Raw genomic sequence first — 17,182 nt, 5'->3', positions numbered from 1 at the left:
GAAGATAAAGATAACGAGATATCTACAAAGAGGGAACATGCGGTAAGAAGGCGGCCATCGATCGAGATATTCGTGCTTTTTTTGAAGCATTTAATTAGATGGCGTGCTGTCATAGATGGCATGCGCACTGTTCTCTGTCGCTTCTTCCACTGGGCCCAGTCTGCCACTCCTACTGTCCCGTCCACGCGCTGTTGTCTAATATCAGAATGAGAATCCTCCACAACTTTCCGCATCGCCGTTTCCTCGGCAATCATGCGGGCAAGTAATGCCACCATCGGTGCGTGACAAGGTCGCCCAAAATAATGCTTTTATTTTTCTCTTCTCAGGAGAACACTCACCGTGCTTCCAACGATTGGGAGGTGTTTCTTCCAGCTAATGGCCGCTACCCTGTGCGTGAATGCCGTCTTGTTGTTCGTTGGTGAGTGACATCTCCTCACGTTAGCGAAGCGCCCCACGCGTCGACCTCGTGCTCTATTCATAGCTGAAATTTTCCCTGCGCCTATGCGACGAATAGAGGACACGGCACAGCCTGTTCTAACGTCTCCGCTCGTGGGTTACCTGTATTGCACGCGTTACTTTGCGCAGAGAAATTTTTCAGTTTTCCTCTAATTTGTAGATCACACTATGGCCCGGCCTTCTTAAACTCTAACGCGTTCTGTGGTTTGCACAGCGGCACGGCTTTCTTGTTGTTTTTTGGCCCCACATTTCGTACTGCTACCTGTAAACAGAAGTATGCCTCAATGCCTTCGACTGCCCATTTAGAACTCAAAACAATCTTACTCTCGCCGACCTATCCTTCTACAAGCCTCAGACAACTACACTCGCACACTGCGAAGAGGCAGTCCGGCAAGGACGTAGCCTGGAATTGCTTTCGGGGGGGGGGGGGGGGACAAAAAAATGGGGGGGGGGTCAGGTAGTAAGGCAAGGCTCCTTGTGTGTTGTTTTTCAAACGAAGCTTGAAATAACTGACTTTAACGTACGATGTGTGTATGCTAAACGCTAACACTATAAGCCCACCTTAAAGGCGCCATGAAGACAAAATAAAAGTTGGGTTTATTAGAAAGACTGCTTAGTCCCGATAACAATGATACCAATATCATCGCAATCTTCGAACAAATAACCAATATATGAAAGAAAACGTGTGAAGCAGTCGTGACCCCCTAGCCAACTTCCTGCAACTTTTCTATGACGTCACTCAACCTTGTTTGTGCGATTGGCGGCCGCCTAACTGACCTGTCGCGACGACACATGACTGGACGTCCGTAATGTGGCCTCTAGTTCCATTTGACCGCACCACTTGAATGCTAACGTGCAGTTAACGCACTGAAAATTGTGTTTTATTGTTGGCCCGTATGACGTCATTCTTGCTCATAACACGTCACTGTGGCGCAAAATTTGAAAGTTTTTAAATACTTCTTGCTTTTCGTTAAAAAAACATCTTTTGTGGCTGTAATGGAGCTGAGTGAGATACTGAATCCAAGTTCTTTCAAATTAAATGAAGTTGTATTTTCTCTTCATGGCTCCTTTAAGGAGCTTAGATGATGATGATGTGGATACCTTAATTCACCTTCACAGGTCTACGGGTAGGCCAAGGGTGATTCATTCGGCGGAAGAGCAAACGGTTGTGCGGTCGCGCCCTCGTGAGCGTAATTGCGAGCGTGCTCGTGAGCGGCAAGCAGACCCAGAAGTTCGTCAGGCGTAAAAAGGGGGCCGACATTGGGCCTTCACTATCAAGATTCGCGTGTTTTACGTGTTCCTTCAGGAAAGGGAGGAATATTTTTCTAATCGGCTATGAAGTTCTGTCGAGGACGATTCGAAGGTTATCGCGCGAGCACCGACCGGCCAAATGTGCTAGGGGCCTAGCGGTTCGCTTCGGGACGATGAAAATCAAGATTTCGCCATATTTTCCACTTTCCTCTCCCTTGTTAGTGGTTCCATACTACAACAATGGTCCCCACGACAAATTTGCCACCCTTTCTGTTTCAAGCTGTACATTCGTTGTGATCAACCGCCGACTTGGTTTGCTTTTATCTACGCCGACGATAACGAAATTGGCAGGCAAGATCTGCTAAACGAGTTTCACTTCCGCGATGACCTTCAAATCGTGCTCGACTGTATACTTGCGGCACTTTCGTATAATATGGTGATGAAGCAAGCAAACGTGTATCCTGGTCCTTAAGTAATCAACTTTTTGTTATTTATTTGTGCTCTAACGTCTCTAGTAAACGTACACTCAGCGGAACACCTTACTGCACGGCTGCTGAATGTTGAGTTTGTTGCACGTTTCTTAAATTTCATGTTATTTCTATCTGCTAAATCGAACAGACATGGTTTCAGTAAAATTGCGGCTAAGGAATTACAGACTCCTGATTCTAACGAAGAGGGAGGTCAAGGAAGCAATGGAATATGTAGTAGTGCCGAAAAGACAAAGCTCCGCCATGAAGAGAATTTTACAGTTTTCTTGATGTGAGGCAAGACAAGATGGGCAGAGCAAATCTTTTCATACAGCAGAAATGACTGAACTGCATAGTCAATGAAAAGCGACGTCGGTTGAAAAATAAACATATCAAGGGTTGATAGTTGACTGAACAAAATTCTATGACATGCTCTGTCATGTTATTATACTTTGTACCATAGTAAAGACAAAGAATCACACGCTGTCAATGACATGACATTGGAATGACATGACGTGACAATGAAAGACAGGTATGACATGTATGTCCATGCGAGGCCTTTCCTGCTGTTCCGCCGTTTCTCGGCTGTGCTATTCCGCCTGTGAAACAGCGGGACTGCCTCGATCGGCTCGCAGCTGGTTTCCAGCGCAGCTCTGCGCACTCGGCGAAAAATGAAGCAGGAGCTACTATTTGGGGTCGGGAACGTCTCCCGGCTCTATATGTTGACATGTACAGTCGACCAAATCTAAAGAGTGCGCGAGCGGTGGTTTTTCTGTTTTATGCCGATCTTAAGAAGGAACAGCCTAGCAAAACGACGGGCCCAGCTGAGCGTGGTTTTAAAGCAAAGCTTTTTACCTCTACCCCCCAAGGGTTCTTTCGCGACCGTTGGTGTCACCAGAAAACTCCAGCGAACAAATAAAAGAATTTACTGGCACCGCCGGGAATCGAACCTGGAACTAATAGACAAACAAAGCGAGAGCCCGTGGTCTTACCGATTTAGCCACGAGCCCACGCAAAGCCTGGGAAGACAGATGGTGTACTCACCAAGCACATCTACGGGTTTACCCCCCGCGTTCTCGCTGAATGCCACGTGAAAGCGTCACGCGACCACTCACGCCCGTCTAGAAGTCCTATGCGCACCTTTCTCATGTGCTAAGAGTTACAAAAATTAAAGGAAGCTCACACCAATGCATGGCATCTCACTTCTAGTACGCCAATGTGCTAAAGCCTCTGGCCTCCAGTGTTCACGTAAACAATCACAGCTCCTTGTCGTCCGCCCTCACGCCAAACCAAGGAATGCATTCAAATACTCCTTGATGGCCTGGCCATCACTCCAAGCCCCAGCATAAAGATCCTGGGCCTACATCTCGAGGCTAACACCAGGAGTGACTTCTCCTTTCACCGCCTCAAAAACAGCATTAATCAAATCATACACATGATCAGGCGAGTTGCCACCATGAAGCGAGGCCTAAAGGAATCCGGTACCTTTCGATTAATTGAAGCTTTTGTCCTCTCGAGAGTTACTTACGTCAACCCCCTGTCTTCTTCTCGACAAGGAAGACATAGAGATGCTTTATATAATGATTAGAAAGGCGGTCGAGCAGGCCATTGGTCTTCTCATGAGTGCGTCCACACAGAGGCTGCTTAGCACGGGGCTCCACAACACGGTGGAAGAGCTGATAGAAGGCCATCTTTCTAACTAGAAGGTCCGGCTCAGAACTGCGATGGATAAACGCATGCTTCACGAGATTGGCTGGGCACCCCCAGAATGTCACTCCGCTTGACGTGCACCCGGACTCTTGGCGACTAAAACTAAAGATGCTTCCTTTGCTTAGAAATATGAAACCCTCACATGACGAGGGTCACAGAAAAGAACGGGCTGAAGCGCTAAACACCACCCTCGGTGGGGATCATGCAGTTATCTAAACAGACGCCTCCAAACGTCTAGGGCAGCAATACACCATCATCGTGGCTACCTCCAGAACCAACCTCGTTGCGTGTACCTCGCTTAGGACGCAAGAAATGACGGCAGCAGAAGAGGCAGCTATCACCTTGGCTCTCGCTAAACCAGGGGTTCGGAGTGTAGTCATCGATTCCCAGCAAGCCTACTGGAATTACCAGTAGGTTTGGGTGTCCTGACCTGCACTGCACGTGCTGAAAAACCACTCGCCAAACGGTTCCATTCAGCTCATCTGGACACCCCCTCACGCTTCAATGGAGGGCAACAAATACGCCCACCCAACAAGCTTGCGCTTTCACCTCCCGTGCTATGGAGCTGCACGAGGACAGTCACCCGCTTGTCACGTTCAGGGAGATAACCCAGCATTATCGCCTTCTGAGACAGACCGTACCTTCGCCCCACCCTGACCTTTTAGAGAACAACAAACTACCCTACTGCTCATAAAATCCGGGCTCCTTCCCACAGCCTACGCGTCTTCACTTAATGCATCCGAATCGCTACGACGCAGAATGTAAATTTTGTTCAGAAGTAGGAACACTCCGCCCCGTAATCGCGGTGTGCGACTTTAGCCCTGAGCACCCTCCTCTCCTTCCGTCAACTACCCAACAAAAGCAATGGGAGATGCTGCTGTCCAGGCCCTCTCTACCTACCCAGGTTCAGCGGGTGGACAGTACACAGGCCGCGCGGACTGCATATGGGCCCCACAGAAGAAGGACTCACTCCCCAGGGCTGCACTCTGGGCCGTTCAGAAATCTGAACAGAAGTATTACTTCCTCCTCCTCCTTTTGTGCCGCAAATCTCGTCGCCTCCGTCCGCGGCGCAGAGACGGCGAAGGCAGATCGTCTAACACCGGGTTGGAGCTTACTTTAATTTTATAAAAAAAAGTTTCCAATCTTGTTCTACACCAATACAACTCAACCAAACACCGTTCATGATTCATGCATTGATTTAACCTCAACAAGAATACCTCTTTGAAGTAATAAATGGTGTGGTTAAGTGCATTTCAGTTCTCTCTGGTTTTGCAATTTGTAGAGCGATGTGAGTGAATTTAATTGACGTCGCATGGGTAATCGTTATGGGTGCCGTTTACAGCTTTGCTTTCCAACCACATTCACGGGGTGGATTGGCGCGATTTTTTTTGAGCATGCATTTAATCTCGCCCTGTTTGGAACTTGGCTTCCGTCGTACGACGCTGACGCATGAAAAGGCGCCGCTCGCACACGCCAGTTAGAGATTTGGCCGACTGTACAGCATCTGGAGTGGCCACAGAGATAATACTTTGGCTTAGTCCTTCCTTGAAGCTGGGGGTTCCGTGCCTGCAGGTGATTGCAGGCGGTTCATCAGGCGACTTGAACCACATGCCAGCCTGGCACGAATGTTTTTTTTTTTTTTTTTTTTGGGGGGGGGGGGGGCACGGGCCTGGCGTGCCCCTTCTTGGCTACTCCCCTGCAGTCCGGGTACCGAGTCGAATGTACTAGACCGCGTCTGCGCCTTCATCAAGCTGCTTGCTAGGAAGGTATTCGACACCAAAGAAATTCGAATTTGACAAAACAGGGCAACGGAACACTCCACTAACTCGTGTAACGAGGCGGCGCACACTTTGGCGAGCGGTGTTATTCATACCCAATCCCGCCCTGTTCCACCTCATCAGAGCGCATAAAAGGAGTGGTTGCTCAGTCACGTTATCGCCACTGGCGCGAAAATTTGAAGCTGCCCTAAATTGGTATCTCAGTTCAGTGTGGCCCCATTCGCCTTCCGTTCTTCTTCACACTAATTACGACGTAGCCAGGATCATGCGCTGAGAGCAGAGCTCCACAGAGCGCTCCAGCGCCAAGGCCTTCTCTGCGCCGGCATGGAGGACCTTCAATTCCCGAAGGGGCCTGCGGCTACCCAACGTGAGGTCCTTGCCCAGCTGCTCTACTGCCTGGGAGCGACCGGCCTTACAAAGCGACTGTAGCGTGTACTGTCAGGCTAATCACTGATGTGCCCTGACTGACTTAACCCTGTCTTTTATTCTTTCTCCTCTCCTTCTTTATACCGTTAATACTCAGCTCTATCCTTTCACTCTACCCATGCTTTCCTTCCCCCACACTGGGTTGTATGCAGGGAAGCTCCCTGCCGAGCTAAAAATATGCCCAGTGCTCTTACCTTCCTTTTCCATTCACTCGACGCACAAACAACGGCAAACAAGATCATTTCGTCCGAATTGTGCGAGTGTGATCCACCTATCGCCGCCGAATTGGCACATGGAGAGTGCGTGTATGCGAATTGTCTTGAACTGTTCCAGGTTTTTGGACTTGGCCGCATCCACTGACGGAGACACCGGCGGCGACGAAGAAACCGGTTCCCACCGTGTACGTGGTGACGCCCACCCATCGTCAAGCCACGCAGATACCCAACCTCTACCGGCTCGCTCACGCGCTCATGCTCGCCACCAACGTCTTCTGGGTGCTCGTCGAGGACGCCGTCCGTCCCACCAAGGCGGTAATGACCACGAGGTGTTTTTTAAAGACGACATATAGTCTTTCTTGGGCTACTTAAACGCAGAAATTTCGGTCTGTCTGTATGTCTGTCTGCCTGTGTATCTGTGACTCCATTCAGCCCCCCTGGTCAAAATGAAACGAAAGGTGCGCAATAGTCTTATATACTCACACAAAATTTTAACGTCTAAGTCCGGTGTCAGTGTACATACTTGTCAGCATTGCTGAACAAGAACAAGACATAACGCAAATATAAGGCAGCAAATCATTACATAAGTGATATTTGCAGTGTTCTTTTATTAAAAAATTCATGGATGCTTGTTCATTGCGATAGCAAATGAAATACAACATCAACGGCAGAAAACCGCCGCCTGCTGTTTCCAGCGCTACCTCCTGGCGGCATTTAAGAAATCAAATGGCAATAGCAACGAAAGCGTCCACTCGATAGGATCCACGTTCCCCTTGGAACGCTCGTGGAGTAGGGCAACGTGGTTCTATAAACGTTGTAGTAGGGTGCTTCAATTTATGCGCGTCTCCGCCGTACGGCAGCGCTGGCATCGAGACACCCGACTTGGAGCAGTGGAACGCGGTAAATTTAAATGGAATTCAGCAAAGCTCCAGCGTGTTATTTTTGGAGGAGACAGAAGAGGATGAGTGTAAGAGGTGAGCGGGAAAGAGAAGGGAGTCGTTAACATGGCAGGGGCACCGGTGGACTATCGCCTTTCGGCGACATTTGCAACGAAAGGAGCACATACGTGGCGAATTTTCTAAAGCGAAGCTTTATATTGTCACGAAGACAAGGACGATGCAGTTGTCTTGAATCAGAAACACGTTTATTGGAGCGAACTTGTGCTCCCCTAACAACTCAAAAGAATACAGAGGCGGCGAAGCAGCGGTCAACAAAGTGACTTGCACAGGCGAGTGTCGTCGAATCGAATGCCCCGGCGTCCGCACTGCAGGCTTTTTATCTTTTGGCGCGCGTGGTTCTCGAAACGTCGATTCGCATCGAGAACATAGTAGATCCAAGAAGATTATTCTGGGCTGTTCACGTTAGATCGGAATGCTCTCCCTATCACAACAGATAACACATGCGGCACAGAAAGAAAGAATGGAACACGCGCTTCCCTTGGCGCAGAGATAACACAGACCGGCGCAGCCGGGCGGTAAAAGCAGAACACAAATAAACAAACCCAATGTATGGTTCGCGGCATTACCCCCCCTCTAAGAGTGCATCGACCCGATGCTAACATAAGCGACAGTCCGAACAAATGAAAATAAAAGTTCGTCATCGTCCGTAGAAAGGTTTTAAGCGAACCACGTGGATGACTTCAGGCCGCGTGCGTCGTCGTGATGTGCCGGAGTCACCATCGGGGATCACTTCGTAGGTAAGTTGGCCAACACGTCGTAGAATCTGGTAGGGTCCGAAATACCGTCGCAGGAGCTTCTCACTGAGTCCGCGTCGTCGGATGGGAGTCCAAACCCACACACGATCCCCTGGTTGGTACTCGGCGTCTCGGCGTCGGAGGTTGTAGTGGCCCGCATCCACCAGCTGCTGGTCCGTTGTACGAACTCGAGCGAGCTGGCGGGCCTCCTCCGCACGTTGAAGATATCCGTGGACGTCGGCGTTGAGGTCGTCGTCTTCTACGTGCGGAAGCATGGCGTCGAGCATCATAGTCGGCCTTCTACCGTAGACAAGCTCGAACGGCGTCAGCTGTGTCGTCGCCTGGATAGCCGTGTTGTACGCAAACGTGACATAAGGGAGCACTTCGTCCCAAGACTTATGTTCAACGTTAACGTACATTGACAGCATATCTGCGATTGTCTTGTTCAGACGTTCTGTTAGCCCGTTCGTTTGGGGGTGGTACGCCGTCGTTCTTCGGTGATCCGTGTTGCTGTAGCGTAATACTCCTTGCATCAGCTCCGCAGTAAATGCCGTTCCGCGGTCTGTGATTAGGACTTCCGGGGCTCCATGTCGCAGCACAACTTGGCTTATAAAGAACTTCGCCACTTCTTGTGCAGTCCCCCTCGGAAGAGCGGCGGTCTCTGCGTAGCGCGTCATGTAGTCTGTCGCTACGACAATCCACTTGTTCTGTGATCGTGACGTAGGGAACGGGCCTAAAAGGTCCATTCCAATCTGTTGAAATGGTCTCGATGGGACGGCGATCGGTTGCAGAAGTCCGGCGGGTCTTGTCGGCGGCGTTTTTCGTCGCTGGCAGTCACGGCAGCTCCGGACGTAGTGGGTGACGTCATAGGTAAGGCCGGGCCAGTAGTACCTCGCCTTGATTTTTCCAATAGTGCGGGCTGTGCCCAGATGTCCGGAAGACGTGTCGTCGTGGCACGCTTTCAAAATTTCGTCACGAAGGTCCGCGGGGATGACGAGAAGGTAATTCGCTCTTGTTCCGGGGCTGAAATTCTTCTTCACAAGGACGGAGTTTCTCAGGCTGAATGCTGGTAAGCTGCGTTTGAAGGTCCTAGGAACGGCAACGTTGCATCCCTCGAGGTACTCGATTATGACGCGTAAGTCGGGGTCGGCACGCTGCTGGGCGGCTAGGTCGCTCTCCGTCACGATCCCGAAGAACGCGCTGTCTTCAGAGTCTTGTGGTGGTGGGTCGACGGGGGCGCGGGACAGGCAGTCGGCGTCGGAGTGTTTCCTGCCGGATTTATAAATGACTGTAACGTCGAACTCCTGCAGGCGCAGGCTCCACCGCCCAAGACGGCCAGAGGGGTCCTTCAAATTGGCGAGCCAACACAGCGCATGGTGGTCTGTTACAACCTTGAATGGCCTTCCATACACGTATGGGCGAAATTTTGAAATCGCCCATATAATAGCCAGGCACTCTTTCTCAGAGGCAGAATAGTTTTTCTCCTCCTTCGACAGACCACGGCTGGCATAGGCGATTACCCTTTCGCAGCCGCTTTGCTTTTGGACAAGGACGGCACCCAAGCCTATATCACTGGCGTCCGTGTGCATTTCCGTTTCGGCATTTTCGTCGAAATGAGCGAGCACGGGCGGGCTTTGCAGGCGTTTTTGCAGCTCGCCGAATGCTTTTTCTTGGTCGTTTTCCCAGCTGAAAGGGGTGCTATCTTTCGTCAAGCGCGTGAGTGGCTCTGCAATGCGTGCGAAGTTTGCGACGAAGCGCCGGTAGTATGCGCACAGCCCGAGAAATCTTCGCACGCCCTTCTTGTCTTTCGGCCTTGGGAAGTTCGCAATGGCTGGAGTTTTTGCCGGGTCAGGTAGGACTCCCGCGGCGTTGACGACGTGGCCCAAGAACTTGAGTTCCCCGTATGCGAAACGGCACTTTTCAGGCTTCAGCGTCAACCCCGACGTACGAATGGCCTCGAGTACAGACTCCAACCTTGCAAGGTGTTCGTCGAACGTCCGGGCGAATACCACTACGTCATCGAGGTATACGAGGCAGGTGTGCCACTTAAGGCTAGCTAGCACAGTGTCCATGACTCTTTGAAACGTCGCTGGTGCTGTGCACAGCCCAAACGGCATCACCTTGAACTCGTATAGGCCGTCTGGGTTTATAAATGCAGTCTTCTCTCGGTCTCTCTCGTCCACTTCAATTTGCCAGTAGCCGGTCTTCAGGTCCATCGATGAGAAGTACTTCGCGTGGCAGAGGTGGTCGAGGGCGTCGTCGATTCGGGGGAGGGGGTACACGTCCTTTTTCGTGATTTTGTTCAGTCGCCGGTAGTCAACGCAAAACCTTAATGTGCCGTCTTTTTTCTTTACGAGTACGACGGGCGCAGCCCAGGGGCTTTTCGATGGCTGTATAATGTCATCGCTCAGCATGTCGTCGACTTGAGTCCGGATGGCTTCCCGTTCGTGTGAAGAGACGCGGTACGGTGACTGTCGGGTAGGTCGGGCTCCATCTTCGGTTATTATTCGGTGCTTCGCTAGAGGGGTCTGACGTAGTTTTGCGCTCGACGAAAAACATTCGCTATAGCGACGCAGCAAAGCCAATAATTTTTTCCGTTGTTCTTGCGGTAGCGCCGGATTCACGTCGAATGGCTGGAGCTTGAAGGTTTCTACGGGTGTGCGTTCAAAGTCGGCGACTGCGATCACTTTACTTGCTTCTTGCGTTTCTTCGAGGAACGCAATTGCAGCTCCCTTGTTTAAATGCTGGTACTCTTCGGTGAAATTAGTGACCAAAACGTGAGATTTGCGTTGCTTAAAGTGCGCAATGCCTCTTGCGACGGAGACACCGCGGTCGAGAAGCAACCTTCGATCACTCTCTACGATAGCGTCGATGTCAGAAGCAGCATCCTCACAGTAGACGGCGATCATCAAGCTTGCGCGGGGTGGCAGGGTGATGTGATCGTCGGCGATCCTGACAGCAGCACGGTGATCGGGGTTCGGCTGCGGCGTCGTGGAGTGATCGGAGGAAAATGTTATCGACTTGGTCTGCAGATCAATTATTGCGCCGTTGTCCGTCAAAAAGTCCATTCCGAGAATCACGTCGCGGGAGCAGTTAGGCAGAACGACGAACGCCGCAGGGTACGTTGTGCCGTCTATGGTGACGCGCGATGTGCACGTTCCACTTGGCGTCACGAGGTGGCCTCCTGCTGTGCGTATGTGCGGACCGTCCCATCTGGTCATAACTTTCTTCAGTTTAGACGCAAATGGTCCGCTCATTACCGAATAGTCAGCTCCCGTGTCTACGAGGGCGACAACGTCAAAGCCGTCGATGGACACCTTGACGTCAGATGCAGTCTTCCTCGAGTTCCGGGTTCATCGGGGCGTCGTATCTCTGCTTGTACGTGTTGATGGTCGGGCACTGTGCGTCGTCGTTGTCGTCGTCTTCTCAACGGACGTCTCGGTCAGGTCGGGTACGCGTCGCGCCGTGTAGCTGTCGTCGTGTTCGGGAGTCTCGTCAGGGTTAGGTCGGGTCGTCGGGATGAGAGCATGTCGTGAATCACTGTCTTCAGCGCATCCTTGCGTCGTTGGAGGGTTTCCAGTTTTTCGCCGTAGAGCAACTTCACCTCCAGAAGTTGCCGCCTTTAGTTTCCCCGCGTGGGCTGGGAGACCTTCCACGTGCGAAGTCAGCACTGCTACGGCGGTCCGGCGACTTGTACGGGTAGGGCGACGGCGAACGGTTGAAACGGGCTGGTCCACGGCTGGTGTTCGACAGGTATTCTTCAATCTCAGATGGGTGCTGGCCGGGTCTGGGGCGTGGTGCGTCGACGGAGAAACCACGTATTCCGAGTCTCTTGTATGGGCAGCGACGGTAGATGTGGTCGGCCTCTCCGCAGTGGTAGCACAGAGGACGATTATCCGGTGTTCGCCATACGTCAGTCTTCCTCGGCGTCTGGGTTTGTGCTACCGGGGGTCGGGCGGGCGACAGTGGGCGGCGGTAGGGCGGGGCCTCTTGACGACGTGCCTCTTGACGACGTGTTGGAGCAGGGCGGGGTCGGTGAACAGCCGCGGAGTACGTCATAGCTTGAGGCTCGCAGTGTACTTCGGATGCCACAGAAGTTCCCAAAGCGTTTTGAACTTCTTCCCGGATCACGTCAGCTAGGCAAGCGACTTGGGGTTGCGGCGTCGTCGGGAAAAGTTTCCGCAGCTCCTCTCTCACTACTGCGCGGATGGTCTCGCGTAGGCTATCAGCCGGAATCCGCATGTTGTCGATGTAGTTCGCACTGGCCGCGCCAACAAAGTTCCGGTCATACTGCTTAGCACGCATTTCGAGAGCCTTCTCAATCGTGCTGGCTTCGGTCACGAATTCAGCGATGGTTTTGGGCGGGTTGCGGACAAGTCCAGCAAACAGCTCCTCCTTCACACCGCGCATCAAGAAGCGTAACTTCTTTTCTTCCGTCATTTCGGGGTCCGCGCGGCGAAATAATTGCTTCATCTCCTCAACGAAGATCACGACCCCTTCGTTGGGGTGTTGTGTCCGAGTTTCAAGCAAAAGCGCAGCTCGCTCTTTTCTCACAACGGTAGTGAATGTCTTCAGGAACTCCCTTTTGAAGTGAGTCCAGTCGGTCAAAGAACTCTCATGGTTCTCGAACCAAGTTCGAGCAGCATCTTCTAAGTAAAAGAAGACATGCCGGAAAGTTTCTTCGTCGTCCCACCTGTTGAAGATGCGGACGCGCTCCAGCTTCTCCAACCATTCTTCGGGGTCTTCAGCGGGGGCTCCCCGGAACGATGGCGGTTCCCGGGGCTGCTGCAGGACGATTGGCGACGTTGTTTCTTGTACCATGGTGTTGGTTGCAGCGTTCCTTCTCTTGGGCCCTTCTGGCATCAAACCGAACTCGGGTGGTAAATCTTGCAGGCGGGGGCTGGCTCTTGTTGGACTGGCTTGGCGGCTTCCCGAGGTTGTAGTGGGCATGAAGGGTGCGTACCCAGTACCTCCACCAGATGTCACGAAGACAAGGACGATGCAGTTGTCTTGAATCAGAAACACGTTTATTGGAGCGAACTTGTGCTCCCCTAACAACTCAAAAGAATACAGAGGCGGCGAAGCAGCGGTCAACAAAGTGACTTGCACAGGCGAGTGTCGTCGAATCGAATGCCCCGGCGTCCGCACTGCAGGCTTTTTATCTTTTGGCGCGCGTGGTTCTCGAAACGTCGATTCGCATCGAGAACATAGTAGATCCAAGAAGATTATTCTGGGCTGTTCACGTTAGATCGGAATGCTCTCCCTATCACAACAGATAACACATGCGGCACAGAAAGAAAGAATGGAACACGCGCTTCCCTTGGCGCAGAGATAACACAGACCGGCGCAGCCGGGCGGTAAAAGCAAAACACAAATAAACAAACCCAATGTATGGTTCGCGGCAATATGTATAGGGAAAGCGGTCCTGTGTACGCAGAAAACGTTTAATTAAACTCCCCTGCAGAGGGGTGAGAGGAGAGTGTGGCTAGCTGGGTTTGTCTCGCACGTGGAAGAGCGGGCACGCAGCGAGCTGCTGTGAGAAGCGTAGATAAAGCGATAACGGCGGCAAGTGCCGAGGGGTGCTTCCGGCCGGAGCAGAGTCAACGTGGTAATGGCAAACACCCGCCGCATGTTACTTCGGAATGGGAAGTCCACGCGCCTCACGTACTCAACAAGACAGGCAGCCAGCGATCAGCTACGCCGCAAGCAGGAATGTGAATGAAAGAAAATACTAAAACGTGTACAGGAGAAGGCTTTATTGAAACATTTAAGGAGTAACACCGGCGTAAACGCTGGCCGCACGTGACAGCTTCGGTGGTTCACCATGTGCACGGAGTGCATTGGAGCATTTTCGTATTTTTATCGTGAAATATCGCAGACCTTATCCAAGCAGCACTCTTAAAAAAAAGGTCGGGCCATTCACTAATGGAATACTAACAAATTGCTTGTCCCAGTATACTCTAGGTACTTAGTAACTGGAGGTAGTAAATATAGCACTTGTCAGAATTACTAACCGAACCAGGCAGTAAGCACCACTACCCCCACTAGTAAAGTCCCAGCGATAGCACTCTTCTGAGCTACATGCGTTTACTAACTGGCCATGCACAACCTAGTTATAAGCACGACCTTAATCTAGGGCTTACTACTTCACTTCCTACACTCAGTTATTTACTAACCATGCAGTTGTTAGTGGCAGAGCCTACGTACAAAACCGCGGGGTAGTTCGGTTCGTAAGGAGTTAGTAAATACGGCCGTTACTACCTTTTTACGACTTTTTTTATTAAGAGTGAGGAGTGGTACATAAGATATTGCCATGGGGCATACGTGGACAATGACCCAAGGAGCCATGGCCCGGCATCGACGACGTCGAGGGTGTGGCTGGCATGCAGCCGGCGCGGGCTGCGCTATGGCCGCTTGCAAATAGATCGTCTCATCTTGCAAATACATCGCTCAATCATCAACCGTGGTTCCTGTCATCTGCTCTGCCGCCAACATATGCCACGTATTCCCTGTGACGACATGCAATACAGTCACAACGGGGCACTTACAGAAAGGCATCAACACATTCCGAGATAAGAAAAAAAAACAATTCAATGCCTGAGTACAGTATAAACAAAAGTGTCAAAGATGCAATGCTCAGATGACATGATCACATGCGAAAACACACAAACCGAAGGCGATCGGGCAGTTTTAGAAACAGTTTACAATGAACCGTGTAGTCTTGATCATTAGTTTTTGCTGCTAATAATTTATCACCTTAACTATCGCAATAGTTAGAAACAATCAATGTCTTCTGTTTCTTGAAGAGGGAGCCACTCTCACGCAGCGCGTTTCGCGCTCACATGCTCTGGATGAAAAGTTTTCGTCCTTCAGTTTCGTGAGTGAGGGACTCTGTCGTTTCACAGTTCACGGCAGATTTTGGTTGCTGGTTCCAGTACGCTATAGATGACGGGAAAACAGTTTTTGTGAAAGTTGTTGTGGCTTTGGGTAACCGTATTGACCTGTTGTGGTTAGTTCTTGTGGAGTTCCGGAAAGGTGCAAGGAAATAATGGGATTTTATTTAATAATTTTAATAAGACATTTAATAATGCCCATGATAGATAATACTGTGGACTCGCGATAATTCAAACTCTGAGAATTTGTACCTTCGGTTAATTCAAACAAAATTGAAATTTTTGGCTAGCCCGTTGTCCTTTCGGTGTATTTAAAAGCCTCTTAATTCAAACTCCGTCGTTCGGTTAATTCGTACTTTTTGCGCGTCTAAGCTGGGAAACATCTACTGCTTTCTCGCAAGTATTTGAAAATTTGCGTGCTTCTATAATCATAGCAGTCAAAAATTAAAAATAGGCGCCTCAAGCCTTCAAAGAAAAGGGCGTTGCTAGTAAACAAACGTTTGAAACGAAGCACAAATGAGGTAGACCGTGACGTTTCTCAACTTTCTGGCCTCATTGACCGTTTTCAAGATGCGAATTACAAACCAAAACAAGGAACAGGCCTGAAAAAAAACGTCTAAACATGGCTGACTGCTTACAATTGTCTAACGGTCAGAACCACGCGGGCGACTGTCAAAAAAAAAAAAAACAAAAAAGAAAAACGCCCAATCACGTATTCGCGCGTCGCGTACGTGTCAGCAAAAAATAAAAATTAAAAACGACACGGCGGTTACGAAAGTTACGGGCACGGCATTCGGCCTGCCGACCTCACTCCTCTGCTTTCTGTTTATTTTGTGCAATTATGGCTCAAAAACGCTTAGAAAAATTTTCAAAAATGTGATTAAAATCAATGCCTAATCATAATGTGCGCTGTCACCTTGCCGAGAGTCATATATATGAGAACTTCTGATAATTCAAACAAAATTCTGGGGTACCTTCCAGTTTGAATTATCGTGAGTCGACTGTACTACAGTTACTATTATTATAATAGGTGACCGGTAAAAAGCGAGAAGGCTCATGGGTACGTCGTCTGCTACCGCCACTTCCGGTTCGAGATCTCTCCAACCCTCCCGTACGCCTGCGTGCGCCGGCGGCTGTCAGGCGCTTGTGTGCGTGTTGTTTATTTGTCACATGGTGCTTACCTGTCGGATAAACCCCTAGTAGGGTCAGTCGTTGTTATTTGTGGAATTCCCGATGCATGAGCGTTTTTTTCCCCCATTGGAAACAGGTAAACAAGCCCACACGCGCGTGAAAGCCGACGGCGTACGGTGGCCAGGAGAGCTCCATAACCGGAAGTGACGGCTCTCCGCGGGAGAAAACAATGCACCCATGAGCCTTCGCGCTTTTTACCGGTCACCCATTAGTAGTAGTGGTACTGCGCTACTTACAGCCACGGACAAATGAAATGCGGACACGAAAAGATGAATCTGAACACGCAAAACTGAATAATACTGTTTATTACGGTCCCATAATGATGGGATATTGGTATACAGTAAAAGCTGGGAAATTCGCACTCGGTTAATTCAAACTTCCGGTTAATTCGAACTCACGCCCTGGTCCCGGCACAGCCCTGAATAATTCAATGGGGGAAAACTCCGGATAATTCGAACGCGTCGGTATCCAGAAAGGTTAATTCGAACTATGATCCCCTGGTTGCCATCGCTCCTCGCAGAAGAAGTCGGCCCAGAGGGATTGCAATGTGTTGCAAACCCAAACCAAACGAAACTTACTAGAGATGCAAAATAACGAAACAGAAAAACAACAGCGTGGCGGCCGCGCTGCACTTTTGCAACAGCGTATTTCGCTCCAACAGAGGGCGCCGCGCCACCGGCGCCAGTACTCCATCTCATGTCATTATTATTTACAAAACATTATTTACCAAATCACCTGCCACAAACAGCGCCTGATTAGCGATAACGAGTCCATAGGTGGCTTCGTTGTCCTCCGCCCACGCAGTGTGGCCTGGCGCGATTTCCAATCATTGACAATTTTATGGTCCCTTCGAGTTCGAATTAACCAGCTTTTACTGCATTTCGAAAGCCACATTTTCTAACACTGCTCTTGTAACTAAACCACTCATCTTCTGGGATTGAATGGAAAGAAATCGCACTATTTGTGTGTTTCGGTTCATATTTTCGTGCCCGCGTTTCATTTTTCCACGACTGCACACTACACTACACTACACTAGAGTGCAATGACAGCGATAGTGAGTGTTGACGGGCTACCATTTCGCGAGTGAGTGAGTGAGTGAATA

At 50.4% G+C, this 17,182-nt stretch overlaps 1 protein-coding gene across 1 annotated transcript in view; it reads left to right on the top strand.

Annotated features, from left to right (window-relative positions):
- The first annotated feature begins 331 nt into the window (after positions 1 to 331).
- Positions 332 to 17,182, top strand: part of LOC144161601 (galactosylgalactosylxylosylprotein 3-beta-glucuronosyltransferase S-like) — a 43,055-nt gene continuing 26,204 nt past the window's right edge. The window contains exons 1-2 of the mRNA XM_077692240.1: positions 332 to 418; positions 6,422 to 6,618. Of these exons, the coding sequence (XP_077548366.1) occupies positions 376 to 418; positions 6,422 to 6,618 (240 nt within the window). The 5' untranslated portion in view covers positions 332 to 375. The remainder of the gene's footprint in view (positions 419 to 6,421; positions 6,619 to 17,182) is intronic.

This window comes from Haemaphysalis longicornis, unplaced genomic scaffold, assembly GCF_048455015.1.
Source record: "Haemaphysalis longicornis isolate Haplotype H1 unplaced genomic scaffold, Haemaphysalis longicornis Haplotype H1 scaffold_12, whole genome shotgun sequence".
Taxonomy (NCBI): domain Eukaryota; kingdom Metazoa; phylum Arthropoda; class Arachnida; order Ixodida; family Ixodidae; genus Haemaphysalis; species Haemaphysalis longicornis.
The sequence above is the reverse complement of the archived record's forward strand: the minus strand, read 5'-3'. Positions and strand labels throughout refer to the sequence as shown.